Source organism: Megachile rotundata, chromosome 4 (genome assembly GCF_050947335.1).
Source record: "Megachile rotundata isolate GNS110a chromosome 4, iyMegRotu1, whole genome shotgun sequence".
In the NCBI taxonomy this organism is placed as follows: domain Eukaryota; kingdom Metazoa; phylum Arthropoda; class Insecta; order Hymenoptera; family Megachilidae; genus Megachile; species Megachile rotundata.
The window spans coordinates 13,507,209-13,525,279 of NC_134986.1; the positions used below are offsets into that span (position 1 = coordinate 13,507,209).

An 18,071-nucleotide genomic window follows, 5' to 3' on the forward strand; every position below is an offset into this window, starting at 1 on the left:
AACGATAACGAACGTCTCGTATTTACCCCATAACTCAAATTAAACGCCATGCAAGATACGTAACGCTTTCAAGATACGTGTGCACTAAATTGCGTGTCGCCAGAATCGTCGAGGTCGAGAAAATTTGCATGCACCTCGCCGAATGGTGTTTCCTGTCGTTCAGAAGATTCGCGTAGTGCAACTATCGACTCCTTACATTCATAATGCATCGCACGTGCATCGAGTCAATGCGATTACACGGCTGAACGGAGTTAAACACCCTCTTCGGGCCAAGCCTCCAATGACGTTTACGCATGATCGCGTCTCGGCTTATAGACTTCCTGTCTCGAACCTATTTCCGGTTGTTTCTTTTCAAAATTGCGATTCGCCTTGGATGAAACTCGAATCTGATACATATGGTTCCATTGTACGATGCAGTTTGCTGCTTGTTCTCGAATTCTGTGTGCAACTGAAAAGAGTTACTCTGCATAAAGGTTTCTACGCGAAACTTCTGCCATTCTACATGAAAATAATATTGGATAAAACTTGTTTATATGTCTTCAAAAAATGAACCTCAAATATTATTTCAAACATCTAAATATTACAAGAAAATTTGTTTGTGACAAGAAAAACAACAGCCACCCTCTTGCAGTTGTACCACAAAGAATAAAGAATAATTGATAAAAATTATACTGTAATTGTAATTCAAAATTGTCTTAAAAAAAATGAACCTCAAAATTATTTTAAACATCTAAATATTATATAAAAATTTTTTGTGACAAGAAAAACAACAGCCACCCTTTTGCGGTTGTACCACAAAGAATAAAAAATAATTAACAAAAATTATACTATAATTGTAATTCAAAATTGTCTTAAAAAAATGAACCTCGAATATTATCTCAAATATCTAAATATTACAAGAGAATTTGTTTGTGGCCAGACAAATAACAACCACCCCTTTCCAATTACACCACGAAGAGTAAAAAGTAGTTAACAAGAATTGTATTATAATTGTAATTGAAAATTGTGAAGAGCGATTTTAAATTATATAGGTAAATATGATATTATTTGTGGCTGCTAATCTGTTGGCTGGTCATCAACACGTTAATTGCAAGAAGTTGCGAGCGCACGTCTAATCCAAAGGATCGATGCATCGGCAAGTTATCCTCCTGAAACTTCCCTAGGATACACAGGATGTGTACGCAGTAGAAGCAGCGTGTTCTCGTATATCCTGGCCGATATCGGCTTCCTGTGGGAGTACACACACGTTTTGGCAACATGGTTACGCGGATCACTGAAGTTCGACACGCTGCTCGAATAACGAGAGGCCAATAGAAAGCACGCTTGAATCTCTGGTCCATATTGACCGATTGATGGAAAACCATCTTCTCATGGTTACAGAGTGTGCCCCGTTTAACGCGACCCCATTTGCTATTCTCCCAACGTGGAAAATAAACCGTCCAAGATTAAAAATCGTCTTATAAAAATATACTGCAACTTGATGGAAATTTGAAGTATTCCTTCTTGTAATAGAAAAATATATTTCAACTTGATGGAAATTTGAAGTATTCTCCTAATAACATGCATATTAATTCATTCATTCGATGTTCCTTCAACGAAGATATCTTCTGTAAATACATTGTTACAGAATAATTATACATACAATTATCTTCCGTATAAACAGAAGATCAGGAAAAGCAAACAACTGCGAAAAAGATCACGTAGCAAACCGTAGAAGGGAAGGAAGTTTGTTTAATTAGAAAGGAGACTAGGTAGAAAATGCAGGTATACACCGACGGAAGTATGCCGAATGCATAATTAAGTTGAGCTTCAGCTGCAAGGTATTTAGGTCTGCTCGAATAACCCGAGAAAGTTGGCAACTTTTGATATCGTGATGGAAATTTGAAAAATGCTGCTCTGTTTTAACGAGAACTTTAAGTATGACATTTGCAACCTATCGCTAAACTGTACAGCGTCCGAAACATCTTCGATCTCTCGTTATTTCGCCGCTACGAGACCCGAATGTTCAGAGGAACGCTTCTAATTTAGATGTTAGACCGAAACGTTGATATTTCTCAATTCGTAACAGACGAGGAAACGGACACACGTATTTGGAAGGAAACTTTTGATCAGTCGAGTGTGCGAGTGGATGATGGCTGGCGAGACGATAGCCAGAGGAATCCACGAATTTTATATAGTCCAGAATGCACCAGGAGAGAAGAGACGACCGGGAAAAACGCCGGCGGGCTTCCATGCCAGCCCCGGGATTATAATAATTCGCGTCACTGCATCCAATTTCAATTTACCTTTGGCTGGGTTGAACGCGTCGCCAGAAAGCCGAGACTACTTCGTTAACTGGACCTCCGTGCTCTGCGTCTCGGATCAACGTTCTTTTTTTTTCGGTCATAAGTAACTGATACCATTTAACTTTCGCGAGAGAAAAATTGAGACTGAGAATAGGAAATGTGGGAGAAACGCGTTCACGAACTGGGAACTTTTATAGTTGGGAGTTGTTTGGTGGTTTAAAAATTTAGAGATTCGGGAGTACAAAAATTTAAGAACATAAAAATTGTTGAAATTTTGTTACTTTTGAAGCTGGAAGAATTTGTAGTCTTCTATATAGAGATTTTGATATTCTACTTCCACGCGTGAATTCTCTTTAAAAAACAACATCTCTTCCAGACGAGAGACAATTACATTTAATAAACGAATTTGATTTGACAAGAAATGAAGTAAATGTAGGTAATAATTGGTAACATTAAAATACGTAATTTGCAGTAGAGTATTTATGAAAGTAAATTCGTAGATAAGAGGGTGGGTTAATGCCACCGTCGACGCGAGCTACAATATCCGACGAGGAAATATTAAACGGGCTATTTTCCGTGTACTCTGCACGTTCGCAGCGTGACGAGCCGATTAATAGCGGAAACAATATCCGATCTCCATTTACGGTCTGAAAAATAACAAAGAAGCTGCGGAAAAGGGAAAAATGGTGAACGTGGTATGAGAAGGGTCGAAGTAACGGGAAGAAGAGAGACAGATTCGAAGATACAAGGTGGAAGAGCGAAATGGAACGAGTTGGAGAAATTCTATGGTGAAGCAACGTGCAGGCAGTGATTTGCGGCTGGTCCTCCGGGTATTTCCATGGTCTCGACAAAATAAATTGTTGTTTCCTCTTGAGAATTCGAGGAGGACGAATCCGGTACCCGCGAATGCCCCGAACAATATCGTTTGTACCTTCGAGCTAAAGGGGTGGCCCTCCTCTTCTTCTTCTTCTTCTGCTTCTTCTTCTCCTTTCCCCTCTCTCTCTCTTCAACCGTCCGACACTAAAATTTATGATACGTCGCGCATTTATATTCCCACACCTTCCATAAATTTTACTTTACGCGCATGTAAGTGGCTCCACTTTTGTTCATAGATATCTACGACTGTCAGATTTATGTCCGCGTACGTGCCACGATTCGATGCCCGAGACACGGTAGAGGCGGGCACGGAAATGGAAGGATACTATCCTGTTATCGAGTGATAAAGCTGCCGAATCGTCTCTATTATACGCTATCGGCTTTCTTAGTTAAAGCTAGAATCACGGTTTCGACAGTTCGCCTTCGTTTTTCCCACTTTGCCGGTAAATCAAATGTTTGCCACGTCGAATTGAAGAATCAAACAAATCGGAATTTCGACTTGCGATTCTTGAGAAAAATACGTATTGATTACACTCGTCATCAAATTATACCGTGGCCCAATTTTTTATCTAATAATAAAACAGTAATAAACAGGAACACATTAGGTTTAATTATTTCGATTGAGTACTTTAACGTGTAACTCTTAAAAGAAAAATAATTTAAAGAAGTAAGGAATCTTTATTTTAATCTTGAAATTAATAGAATTTTTAAATGTGCTACCCTATATATTTGTTTATATGTTTCATTTAATTTATTGAGCGAGCGAGACGAAAGCGAGCGAAGATCTTATACTTGACTTAGCAACTTCTTTGTCCGCGTTTTTCTTTGCACCATTCAACCAATTTTCATCAAATTTTGCACGCACATGCGTATGTACATCCAGATGGACATAGAAAAAAGAATTTTTTAAAAGATATAAAACTACAAAGTATTGCATATAGAAATAATGCAATTTATGGACTAAAAAATTAGCGTCCATCTAGCGGCGAAACTGCGAACTAAACTGAAAAAATGTATGTCCGAACACGCAGTAAAGGGGTCAAATAAAAATTGATTTTCTGGGCTTAATAGGCAGAAAAATGAATAACTTATTCAACAAAAATTGCTTTAAAATGTCTAAGGAAGCATACTACGTCGTCAAAGTTGCGAAATATTTCTTTTTATATTTTTCCTTATCGCGTGTACGGGTTAAAAACCATATCCCCGACCTAGTACAATAATAAAAGACATAATTTTGCAAACTAAATCTTTGCAATCTAGTTTACTAATTAGTAAACTAGAGGTTTCATTTCTTCTTTCTTACAAATTTATATAAAAACCCTTCAAATGATACTATTGGCACCATCTACCACTCAGCAATAAAAACAAAACAGAAAATCACTATTTTTACAAAAATGCCTCACTCTTGCCTCCTTAGATGAAAGTAAAATATTCTATAATTTCAATACAATTCAGTAATGCAGAAGAATAAAAAATTTTTTTAAATTATATTGAGCTAACAATGAAGCCATCTATCGATCAAGTATAGTACTATCTGGACCAAGTTTTTCTCCCAGCGATAAAATAGAAATCTACAACACTCAGAATTCATAACTATTCGTAATATAAAATATTCTTAATATTCAGTCAACCTGACTACAAGATCTTATCTCGTTCACTGTTACATGTATAAGTCTATAATGCTTTATATTACAAGTGCTGATCAAGTATCAATTCACAAAAGTTTAATTTTCGCGGGTCTGTCATTACGCAACGCCACTGTGGTTTTTATAATACATTCTATTGCAACTTTCCTATCTATGTTTACTAGTACGCATGGCTGTCAACGTGAGAACAAAATTGTTTTAATTGCCCTTGGGAACACTAAATTAACCGAATTTACCGACGTTACAAGATAATTACATATTTAAAGTGAACAGAGATTTATGCAATTACTCGATATCAAATATCGTAAGATATTTCTAAGTTCACTTATTGAATCGTTTCGTCTGAAATCAGTGTATGCAGTTCGTGCACAATTGGTGGTCACGTTGAATCATCGGAAGTAATTGTCAATCTAAACTCTTTGAAGGCACAAGATTGAGCATTATGTGCGCGAAAATGGCTTTTCAGCATCAGGCTGGTACTGCTATGAAATGCTTAAGTGTACGTATATCTTATAGTAAATTAATTCTAAAACTGGGCGTTATATCAACAATCGTTTCGTTTCTTTGGAGCATGCTATGTGATAATATCATTTTTCTATAATTTCTAATAACGTCATACCTATAAAAAGTTCTTATTAATAACTGCATATTATTCCAGATTTAATTTAGCAATCCTATAATTATTTAGTACCATGAATATTATAATTTTAGATACCGATTACTTTGCACAAGGAAACAGAAGTCGATGAAAATGGTGAAGAAGTAATGAAATGTGGTTTTAAAATAGGAGGTGGAATTGATCAAGATTTCAGGAAAAGTCCACAGGGTTATACGGATAATGTAAGTTAATGTGATATAAGCATTGTATATATTTGCAGGTTATTTATACAAATTGTTTTAGGGCATATATGTTACTGAAGTACATGAGGGATCAGCAGCAGCAAAAAGTGGTCTCCGAATGCATGATAAAATTTTACAATGCAATGGATATGACTTTACGATGGTAACTCATAAGAAAGCAGTATCGTATATAAGGAAACATCCAGTATTAAATCTATTAGTAGCCCGTAAAGGAGTAACCAGTACTTAATTACCAAATGAAGTATCTATTTGGTCTAAGGAAAGTATTTATTTCATCCTATACGTTAACAAAGTCAATTTATTCTAACTACGTGTCTACCAAATATCAAATTAGATTATGATCAATAGTAAAGTATTCTTCAGTTAACTTTATAAATGCAAACTGATAAAATTCTTAATATTTTATTTTTTATTTTATAATTGTATCAGTAACAGGTGTCAAAAACTTCATTTGAGATAGGGACACGATGTTAATTCGTGCATGTTCAATAACATTTACATTTACTTTGGGAACATAATGATTATCTCTCGTTACAGTAGACATAAGATATTAAAACGGTAGTTTGATATATATGTATAAAAGCCCTGTTACGATTCATTATTGTTGTTGATAAGGATAACAGTATGTAAGTGTTTTTTAATAACTCGTGATAACTAATAACACATTATTGTGTGTAATTGTGCTTGAAAAACATAATTTACGTATTTACGTGTGAAAATCATGCTATCTAATGTTTGTTGTATATCAAAATTTTCATCTATATTTCTTGTGCCAAACAGTAGCTGCTACGTGGAATCCATATGAATATTTCTCGTCATTGTGTATATATTTATATACAAAAAAGTTCCATAAGCAAATCTATTTAAATGAAGAACAAATTTTGATCAATTTCAATCAAAGAAATAGTTGTATGGATAAAAGTTATGATATTTTAATGCTTTAAGTATTTCTACATTGTAAAATATAACAAAAATGCCAAAGCATAATGAAGTTACACTAGTTTAGATACACAACATACTTTTTACAAAATTTTGTATTTCTAGTATATCAGTACACTATCATAAGATTTATACAAAATATTTCGAATTTACACATTTAAAGTATTCTTTATCTATTGAAACAGTTATACAATAAACATTGTTTCAATACTTTTAACAAGTATACACCTAGGGTATACATAATTTATGTGAATAAGTATTAAGATACATTGAACTACTGCATTTAAGTGCATTTGAGAACAAGTTTTATTAAACTAAAATGAAAATCATTGAGACTGTTCACTTTAAGACCAACAGAAGTATTAAATTTTGTATTTTGTAACTTTTAACTTTACCCAGTACTGAACGTTTCAATGCATTTATACATGTTCTTACAAATAAGAAAAACAAATTTGTATTTTATCTTCCGTAAATTGGTTCTATAAGTATCATAAGTGAAACAAAAGGAACAGTTCCTGTAATACATATAACTTTCTTTCATATCCTGAAGTTTTAAATACAATCACGGCAAAAATGTCAAACCAGTTCATAAGGCATAGTATAATATGTTGTCATAATTTTATAACTAGTCTACTAACAGGAAGGAATTTAAACAAAATTGTAAACTGTAAATTATTACGTGTGCAATCAATATGCATGCACCCTAGTATTATAAGATTTTTGTATAGAATCCTGGTGTGACAAATTATATGCATTAGTTCGATCAACTAAGATAAATATCATGTTATTTATTACCAAAAAAGATGATTAATATAGAGAAATATGAAAAAAGATATCTATTGTTTATTATTTAATAGTAAATAAACGTCCTACAACATCCTATACAAAGTTTTATGTATTTGCATGTAACTCTTATTTAATATTTCAAAGAATAAAAAGCAGAGAAATTGTAATTAAAAATTCCTTTTGTAATTTTTAACTCGCAATATAATTTTGTTATTAAATAGTTAATTTGTTAAGTGATTAACAGATAGTTGCTCAATCATATGATGCCCAAACAATGTAGTAAAGGCCATTTTATTTGCTGTATATTTTTTAATAAAATATATTTAATTTATTACTATCAATAAGTAATTATTTATCTTTTATCTTACTTAATTCATATAAGTGAAATTATAAATATATTATTATAATATTGCTTTATTCATTTAAATCTCGCTTGAAAACGCGCCATAATGATGTGACGCTGACGCGTGGTGACGTGTCTAGAACTCTCTACGTGGATGGTGTATGTGTGACACGTCGTTAGCTACTCTTCTACCTCCTACTGCCAGTAAACGTTTAAAGTAATTTGAAGGAACACGTTATCAGAACGTAACGCGACTTCAAACAGTGATTTTACTTGAATATTTCGGACGTGTTAATTATACTCGTATAATTATACATACGGTTAAAAAGTAAAGTAATTCAAGATCTTTATTAAATACAATTCAGAAGAAACAACAGGTTATTGTACAGCAAATTTGTTGTGATCATCTGGTACTTGTTCAAGATTTTAAATTAAAAATATACAATGGTAAGTAATTTAGTAGAATCTGGAATAGAAAAAAATTTTCTCGATATTTATGGTTATATTTTGTTTGTTTTTATAAGCCTGCCGCACCTAGTGCAACTTCGGTCGGAGCCGCGGGGAGATCACCAAGCAAAGCCATAGCACCTAGAACAAGCGGTAGCGGTACTGTCAGGCAAAGGAAAACTGCCACAACTACTTCAACCAGAAGTAGAAATACAGGTGCTGGCTCTGATGGTATGTGGAGGTTTTACACAGATGACTCCCCTGGCATTAAAGTGTAAGTAAATACAACATTGTTTTGGAAAAAAAATGTTACATACACAAAGGCTTGTAGCTTCTATTGTATTACTGTTAATGAATTAGAGTTTAATGCTAAATATTTTCTATCCATAAAGTACAAATTCGAATAATCAAAGTTAAAAATATTTTATTGATAACACAATATGTTTACAGAGGACCAGTACCGGTGCTCGTGATGTCCCTGCTCTTCATTGCATCTGTGTTCATGCTTCACATCTGGGGCAAATACACTAGATCTTAAAATTGAATGTGGTTTACAAATATATCTAAAGAATTGGTGCGATGAAAGAGGAAAATGTGGAATAACTAAGAACAGATTTAAAAAACTTAAGCCAGTCATACTCAGAAGGAATGTGGATATCAAGAAGGCTTACTATGTATATTTTTAATATGGTTTCTTAATTGATTTAAGGAAATCCGAGCCCTGCTCGTCGTACATTGCATTTTCATAAGATGGATCTCTTGAACAATGCACTTTTTATCGCGAAACAAAACAGAAATTTAATGCGCGATCATAAATATTACCATTGTAATCGTTTACTTTCATGGAACTGAATTTTATAACATTTGTAAAAAGATATCTTGAAAAAAATTGTATTTGTGCATAATAAGCGATCGACACGGTACTGATTGTCGTTCAGTATTGTTGATCATATACTGGTTATTGTTTGTAAAGTTACTATTACGATGATATACATGTACAATATTAAAATAAATTATTCTTTGTCCAATTAGATGTATCAAGGTATGAAACTGATTCTTTTCATGTTCATTTCTTTGCGCGAGATTCCCGAAGAGATCAACTTCAATGTCCCTAAAAGATCTTTCAAATTCATTGTCTTCTTCACTACAATGCGAGCAAAAAGCGATTTTGTAATGCGCCATGTTTCATTTAACTGGAAACTCATTTGCTGTCGTGTATACGTATTGATTTCATTCTGAATGCGCGCAGCTTGCGGCGCTCTCCGAAAAGGAATTAATCCGGATAAATTAAACAGCGTAAACAATCGCTTCATTGTGAAAACAGCAAAACATTCCCTTACTAAGATATTACCAATACAATTTTTTCAAACTCGCATATTTGTACAAATATCAATTAATTATAAATATAATATGAATATGTAAATAGAAAAGTTTTGGTACGTTATTAATATTTTGTTATATTAGAAATAAGTATTTCAAATGTTCAATGTTAAGTGTATGTACTTAAATACAGTATACATCAACGCTAAAGAAACGCATAAAAGCTAATAATTCTCGGGAGACCTTGCTTCAGGTGATAATCAGTATCTGAATCAAGAAACTCAATAGGTAGACACCATAGACTACCGACTAGAGGGAGACACCTAATGCGATAGAAAAGGACAGAGCTAGAAGGCGTCTGTACAGCATCGAGCATAGTGCACTCCTCTTGCAAAAATGGTGAGCTTGCATAGAATACTTTGTAGAATTGCAATTTTAAGAATTTTTAAATTTGATAATTTGGAACATTCTCAAAATTAGAAGTTGTGGAATTGGAAAGTGTGGAGATTTGAATATTTGGAATTTTGGGAATTTTGGATTTAAAAAATTTAGAAACTGAAGCACTTAGAATTTTGGAAATATAAAATTTAGGCGCTTAGAATTTTGGAAATGTATCATTTTGAAAATCTGAGAATTTGTGATTTTAGAAATTGTCAAGTATAGAAATTTAGAAACTTGAAAATTTGGAAATGTGTAAATTTTTTTGACCTCTTCTTTCTTTGTATCAATATTTTCTTTGAGAAAAATATTATTTATACCAAATTGCTATCCCTACTCTTACGTCGCCATTTTCCTGAGAATAAGGTTGCAATGCCTTGAGCTATACAACGATACGCTCACAGTTCGACCTCGTAGCACGTGATCATGGGTTTCTCTTCTCGTTTTAGACACGACATTGAATCCCCTCGTAGTCCTGCCACTGCGTGTCGTCGCGGGTGGAACGTCGAGCAAGTCCACCCGTATTGTCAGTTGCTGCAATGAGACTCCTCTCTTTCGAGGTAAATCGTCGTTACTTCTTAACCAGTATACATTACACTTCGACTACTTCAGGCGGTTTTCTAGCCACAGACAGGGTGTCTCCGCGTACCGACGATTCTCCTTCAAATTTCTTCAATATTTTCATTCATACTTACAGTGATTAATATACCTTTCATTCGTGCAATCATTTTCTATATACAGTTAAAAAATTTATAATTAACGATGAATATTTTTATTGACGAATTAAATTTGTGAACAGTGCTGACATTCTTATGGTTGTTAATATTGAAGAATGATAACAGTTTGTAATGGTTACAAAATAACAGTAGTGAACTGGGTAGTTTGATTGATTGATGTTTTAAGTAATCGTTCGCTTTCCTATTGTTCGGAAGATTTGAAGATTTTGAAAATTCAACTCATGGTTGTACAATGCAAAAATTTCGTATCGCGAGTTTCAAGACACGGTGAGTACGGAACTTTTGTTTTTTTTTTTAAATTTTGATGACTGAAATTATATTTTTTTATCGTGGTACATGAAAATAAAAGGTAGTTCGAGTATCGTGGTTATCGACAATGAAGGTAAATGTGATTTTCAATGATTTTCTATCTTATGTGAGATTAATGAATTATGCGAACTGCATTGCGACGCGAAGCGTCGCGGAAACAAGTTAAATGCGATAAGATTGATTAAAATCTACTTACGAGAGTTAAAAAGTGCACAATAATAAAAGCATAAGAATAATTTTTATTTTCAAACGACAAATATTGTTTATAATTTTTTTAATGTAGTAAACGTATATAATATACAGTTTTAATTTATATTTAAATTGAAAGCTATATATGCGATTTATTTAATTCTTAACGTAAGGAAGTAGAGTTTTATTAAAAAGTACCATTATTATTTCGATATGTATATTCTTATTTAATACATGCTACTGTGCTGTGTACAAGACACAGCATAATCGATAAACGGAAAGTATCAACATGCTGGTTATACATGAAATAAAATAGAACCATAAAAATATCAAGTGTCAAGTTTCAGTATTAATACACCTATGGTATTGTTAAGACTGCATGTACTAGCATAGCAAATATTTTCTATAGTGGGCACGTATTACTTGGAGAATAAACACTGAAATTTAAAGTACACATTCAAACTATCTTATGGAATTTGTCGGACAAATTGAAAGAGAAATAAATTTAAATAATTATTTCTTCAAATTTAGGATATTTGACATTAGTAATTTAAAAATTTTCAAATTTGTAAATTTTCAAAATCTCTAAATTCCAAAATTTAAAAATTCTGATTTCCCAAATTTTCAAAATTTCCTAATTCCAAAATCCTAAAATTTTGAATTCTCAAATTTTCAAAATTTCTAATTTCAAAATCCTAAAGTTCCAAATTCTCAAATTTCCAAAATCTCTAAATTCCAAAATCCTAAAATTCCAAATTCTCAAATTTCCAAATTCTCTAAATTCCAAATTCTCAAATTTTCAAAATCTTTGAATCCCAAACTTCTGAAATTCTAAATTCTCAAATTTTCAAAATCTCATTGCCACATTTCGAAATTTAAAAATTTGTAAATAGCCGACTACCTACAATTTGAAATTGAGGATACCCGCGTAAACTTCCTTCCCTCCTGACAAATTACAAAATTTGACCTAGTTTATTAGCAAACAGTGATCATCGAAAATAAGAAAATTTTTGTTTTAAGAGTGATTATAAATTCACGTTCGTTAGCAATATTAACGGCTTAATTAACGATTCCAGATTCGTAAATAGTTCATCGAGCGGAGGGGCGGGTAATCAACGAGGATCAATGGCGGTCGATATTTTGGACGAGGACCACTTCGCGGTGAGCGCGATCGTCACCGTCGGTATGCAAATTATCTTCTTCACGATCGCAGCGACCTTCCAACTGGACAAATTGACGGACTTTGCCGGCGGCACAAACTTCATCATTCTTGCCCTTCTCACTTTCTTTCTCGGCCAAGTGGGCAAGGTATTCTAATTATAAACTGTGTCCGTACACCAAAAGAGTGTGCACAGAAACCTAGTAATAAGAATTCTGCATTGTAAAGCTACAAAATATTTGTTTCCACTGCGAGTATTTATTTCTGTATATCCGTTTGTTTACAAAAGTTTTGTGGCTACTAAAAACGGAACATTTAAGAGTTTCATTTATATGGTTATTGATCTAAAATATGTTTTTCAGCCTTATGACAGCAGACAACTTATGGTAACAGTATTTGTTTGCCTATGGGGCTTTCGTTTATCTGCATATCTGCTGTACCGGATTATTAAGATTGGACGTGATAAGAGGTTCGAAGATCGTCGCAGTAATGTAATTCGTTTTGCAGTATTTTGGACATTTCAGGTAATGAGAATAAATTGTTTAATTGTCATGAGTATCTGTGTACTGAAATGTGATTATATTTTTAGGCTGTATGGGTGTACGTGGTGAGTTTACCAGTGATCATCATCAATTCACCACGACATAAAATTCCACCTGCTCCCAAGACTATGACACCATATGACAGTGCTGGTACTGGACTATTTGTGACTGGGTTGCTTGCTGAAACCTATGCTGATCTCCAGAAATTCTCCTTCAAACAAGATCCTGTAAATAATGGCAAATGGTGCAACGATGGTATGGTCAAACACTTGTAGATAGTTCTAAATGTTAGTTCTTTGCTAATAGACCTTTTGTGTTTTATGTTAGGACTGTGGCGATTGTCTAGACACCCGAATTACTTTGGAGAGATCGTAGTCTGGTGGGGTATCTTTGTGATATCATTGAACGTAATTGAAGGAGCCGAATGGGTAGCTATAGCATCTCCGATCTTCACGACGTTCATCATTCTATTCTTGTCCGGAATGCCTCTATTGGAAAGAGCTTCCGACGAGAGATACCGCGAGTAAGTGTCTGCTTTGAGGTATTTACGGACTTCCTGGTATCTACTTTCCAGACTTACAAGTTACTATAATCGCCACGTTTCTGGGATTCTAAATGCTTGATCGTTTTACAGCAATGCAGAGTATCGCTACTACAAACAGTCCACATCGCCCTTGATACCGATACCGCCGTCAATCTACGTAGAGGTGCCACATTTCCTCAAGTTTCTCTTCTGCTGCGAATTCCCTTTGTACGATTCATTGGACGTGAAGCCACGAGCAGCTGTCACCGAGTCGACGTCCATAAGTCTTGCTGCATCCACGTAGCTATAGCCACACGCCGGACGTCAAAGTTCTGAATCCGGCGTGCAATCAAGCGTCACGGCCACGGCCAGCACAGCCTTTTAACGATGCTATTAAGATCCTTTACGTTTTACTATTTGTGTCTCACTCGCTTGAGAGTAAAACTCGCAAAATTTAGAGTTTATTCATGTCCATGTAAACTTTCCAATTTGAAACTATATACATTTGTGTTAGTAAAACGTGAGAAATGATTACTATCATATGGTACTTTCAAAGGAAGCTGAAAATCAAACATACTTGAATATATTCTCTATGAATTTTTTGACGATTTCTAATTTATATAAGAAAGAGTTTAAAATATATTTGAACGTATACAACGTTGAAGATCTTGATTGTACTACCTCGAATCAGATGTTCTTGATATTGAAATCAAGTTCATCGCGATAGTTAGATTGATAGATACCAAATTAAATGTATAATAGTTAATTCCAGAGTCGAAACTATATGTATATATATATAGTTTACGCTGAAACTTCGTACAAAGCAGTTGAGTAATTTCATTTTGTAAAATGCAGTATACCTTAGTTGTATTCCAAAAATAAATTGTAATATTTATGTAGCCGTATTGGTTGCACTACAACAGCAGTTTCAGGATAAAATTGAAAATATTTTTGGATCAGTAGGGACCACACGCACAATTATATTAATTGCTTATGTATAGTTTTACATGCGTAGATGTAAACTTAACTTTGGAAAAGAGACTTACAAGCGAAATAAGACTTGGAAGAAACATTAATGAAACACGAGAAGAAGGCAGTTGTTACTTAACAATTTCTTCCCAACTCTTGCTTGCCATCAAGTTATAAATCCGTTAAAACTCGTACTAAATCAAATCTTGTTCCAAAGAAATATTTAAATAAAAATTTTGACGTAAGTTAACGTTTAATCTGAATGTAATTTATTGTAAAAAATAAGAGCCTGTTTGAATGACATTGAATGACTGTGCATAATTTAATTGTAGCACTTAATTATAGCAATATAAAACATATCCTAATGCCGAGTAGAAGACTATTAAAGAACAAAGGCATGAATAAAAGAAAAAATTAATTATCGTAAGCTGTGTTCTTTTGAAATATCAATCACTTTCAGATCTAATATTTCTAAATTCTTCTTATAAATAAGAAAAGGATTATATCGAACACTTTAAATGACTAATTTGTCAAATAATTAAACACGACGCGCTTTAAAAAGAATGCAGCTATAGATGAAAATTGTCCGCCAAATTATAAATAAAATGTTACATTGTAAACGATCCTCTGAGATCGTTTCAATCGTTTGTTGTTATGTAAATCTTCAGAATTTTAGATAATAAAGAAAAGTTGATTCAATCGTATTTTTATTTTATTCTAAATCCTTTATTTTTTTATCCGTTCATTCTTTGCATACGATAATATACAATAGACATCTCACTATGATAAATTTAGCGGTAGAATTAAAAAATTGATCCGCAGCATCTAGCGCATGGTGTTCACCAGCTGCTCCTGGTAGCAGGATCGCAGAAAAGCGAGGAGGTATACGAACAGAAGAGGTATCCGTGGATTAAAATGGCTCCTGGTTAAAATAGCTAAAGAGAAATAATTTATTTCTTAATCTAATTTAAAAATAAATTATAGTAATAACTTTTAAATAAGGTTTTTAAAAGTGTTTTGCATGTAATTAATAAATTTAGAAAAATTGATTCGATGGATACATATTCATGTTAAGATGTCCGAAGTATCGAAAAATCTGTCGGTAAAACTGAAAATTTGATCAGCGCCATCTAGCGGATGTTTCCCAAACCTTACTCCTGGTAGCAGGATCGCAGAAAAGCAAGGAGGTATCCGGAGGTGGCAGGAGGTTCCCGCGCAAATTCGCGCATGCGCGGTAGGACCTGACTCCCACCACCAATCCAATATGGCGTCATAGATACATCGAAGTAATGACGAATTAATTAATTAATTACTCGTTTTCTGAATATAATTTACACACTTTCATGGTCACAAAATGTTCGTCAAATTTATTTTAACACCTTTATACAGAATTAGTTAATCAAATATCGTAGTAGAATTATTAGTATTGATATTTATTAATAATTAATTCCTTTGAAATAAAATCTTCAAAAATAATGCGTTAGAAAATAGACAATAATTCAGGGATTATTTTGCAATCATAAAAATGCATGAATTGTGCTTAGAAAATGAGTAATTAATTATTTGTTATCGTCAATTTCAATTACTCCGGGAGACGCCATCTTGAAAAAGGGACGTATTTCTAGCTCTACCGCGCATGCGGTAGAAAAATAATTTTTATCGTTTTTCCAGGTTAATACACGTTAATATACCTCAAATTACTTCAAGAAGCAATTCTAATTCGCTTTGGAATGTTCTAAATGTGTTAATAACTCGGAAATGTTGATAAATCCATGAATTGTATCTTTGCTGTAGTTTCATTAGTTTCTGGGTTCCACCGCTAGACAGCGTAAGTGCATTCGCAGCCAGTGCGCGCGAAAATATGAAATTTAGAATACGGAGAGCAAGATTCCCAAAATTCCTTCGAATTATTTTTGTCATATTATGACAATATAACCTATGTTCAGTATAACCTATTATTACACATACTACTACTGTAATTATGGATAGAACTATTATTATTATTATTATTATTATTATTATTATTATTATTACTCTTATTATTATCAATATAACATATGTTATTACCCATATTACGACAATTATTATCGCTGGAACTGTAATTATTCATACTAATCTTATTATTATCAATATTACTACGCATATTACTACTTTTATCATCATTATCCTTATTATTCTTATTATTATCAATATTACTACGCATATTACTACTTTTACCATCATTACCTTATTATCCTTATTATTATCAATATTATTACGCATATTACTACCTTTATCATCATTATCCTTATTATCCTTATTATTATCAATATTATTACGCATATTACTACCTTTATCATCATTATCCTTATTATCCTTATTATTATCAATATTACTACGCATATTACTACTTTTATCATCATTATCCTTATTATTCTTATTATTATCAATATTACTACGCATATTACTACTTTTATCATCGCTGGAACTGTAATTATCCTTACTACTCTTATTATTATCAATATTTCTACGCATATTACTACTTTTATCATCATTATTCTTATTATTCTTATTATTATCAATATTTCTACGCATATTACTACTTTTATCATCATTATCCTTATTATTCTTATTATTATCAATATTACTACGCATATTACTACTTTTATCATCGCCGGAACTGTAATTATCCTTACTACTCTTATTATTATCAATATTATTACGCATATTACTACTTTCATCATCATTATCCTTATTATTCTTATTATTATCAAAGTTATTACGCATGTTACTATCTTTATCATCATTATCCTTATTATCCTTATTATTATCAATATTACTACGCATATTACTACTTTTATCATCATTATCCTTATTATCCTTATTATTATCAATATTATTACGCATATTACTACCTTTATCATCATTATCCATATTATCCTTATTATTATCAATATTACTACGCATATTACTACTTTTATCATCATTATCCTTATTACTCTTATTATTATCAATATTATTATGCATATTACTACTTTTATCATCGCTGGAACTGTAATTATCCTTACTACTCTTATTATTATCAGTATTATTATGCATATTACTACTTTAATCATCGCTGGAACTGTAATTATCCTTACTACTCTTATTATTATCAATATTTCGACGCATATTACTACTTTCATCATCATTATCCTTATTATTCTTATTATTATCAAAGTTATTACGCTTATTACTATTTTTATCATCATTATCCTTATTATTCTTGTTATTACCAATATTATTACGCATATTACGACTATTATCATCGCTTGAACTGTAATTATCCTTACTACTTTTATAATTATCAATATGATTACGCATATTACTACTTTTATCATCATTATCCTTATTATTCCGATTATTATCGATATTATTACGAATATTACGACTAATTATCATCGCTGGAACTGTATTATTCTTAGTACTCTTATTATTATCAATATAACCTATATTATTACCCATATAATTATTATTATTAATAGTAATAATCGATTTTTAATATAAATAATCCTTATTACTCTTATTATAATCAATATAACCTATATATTACCCATATTACTATAATAATTACCGCTCACACTATAATTATTATACTTATCGCTCTTATTATTATCAATTTAACTTATATCACTATCCATATTGTTGCTTCTATTATTGTTATAACTATTATAAAGAGTAGTC

General features: G+C 32.4%; 3 protein-coding genes across 7 annotated transcripts; all 3 read left to right on the plus strand.

Moving 5' to 3' along the window:
* The first annotated feature begins 4,950 nt into the window (after nucleotides 1–4,950).
* LOC100880385 (tax1-binding protein 3 homolog) lies at nucleotides 4,951–7,440 on the plus strand. Its single transcript, XM_003704965.3, has 3 exons — nucleotides 4,951–5,306; nucleotides 5,519–5,647; nucleotides 5,709–7,440. Exons 1-3 carry the CDS (start codon nucleotides 5,250–5,252, stop codon nucleotides 5,895–5,897), a joined length of 375 nt encoding a protein of 124 aa, XP_003705013.1. The 5' UTR covers nucleotides 4,951–5,249; the 3' UTR covers nucleotides 5,898–7,440.
* A 436-nt stretch (nucleotides 7,441–7,876) lies between these two features.
* Nucleotides 7,877–9,214, plus strand: Sec61beta (Sec61 translocon subunit beta). Its single transcript, XM_003704966.3, has 3 exons — nucleotides 7,877–8,183; nucleotides 8,261–8,457; nucleotides 8,634–9,214. Exons 1-3 carry the CDS (start codon nucleotides 8,181–8,183, stop codon nucleotides 8,719–8,721), a joined length of 288 nt encoding a protein of 95 aa, XP_003705014.1. The 5' UTR covers nucleotides 7,877–8,180; the 3' UTR covers nucleotides 8,722–9,214.
* A 142-nt stretch (nucleotides 9,215–9,356) lies between these two features.
* Nucleotides 9,357–15,068, plus strand: LOC100880271 (uncharacterized). 5 transcript variants are annotated; one of them, XM_012289212.2, is made up of 8 exons: nucleotides 9,357–9,902; nucleotides 10,391–10,501; nucleotides 10,874–10,945; nucleotides 12,253–12,484; nucleotides 12,698–12,859; nucleotides 12,925–13,132; nucleotides 13,205–13,400; nucleotides 13,512–15,068. In XM_012289212.2, exons 3-8 carry the CDS (start codon nucleotides 10,911–10,913, stop codon nucleotides 13,702–13,704), a joined length of 1,026 nt encoding a protein of 341 aa, XP_012144602.1. In that variant the 5' UTR covers nucleotides 9,357–9,902; nucleotides 10,391–10,501; nucleotides 10,874–10,910; the 3' UTR covers nucleotides 13,705–15,068. The 5 variants fall into 5 exon arrangements, with proteins under 5 accessions (XP_012144602.1, XP_012144603.1, XP_003705012.1 ...); XM_012289213.2 differs by lacking the exon at nucleotides 10,874–10,945; XM_076531448.1 differs by lacking the exon at nucleotides 9,357–9,902 and having other exon boundaries at nucleotides 10,336–10,501.
* The last annotated feature ends 3,003 nt before the right edge of the window (nucleotides 15,069–18,071 follow it).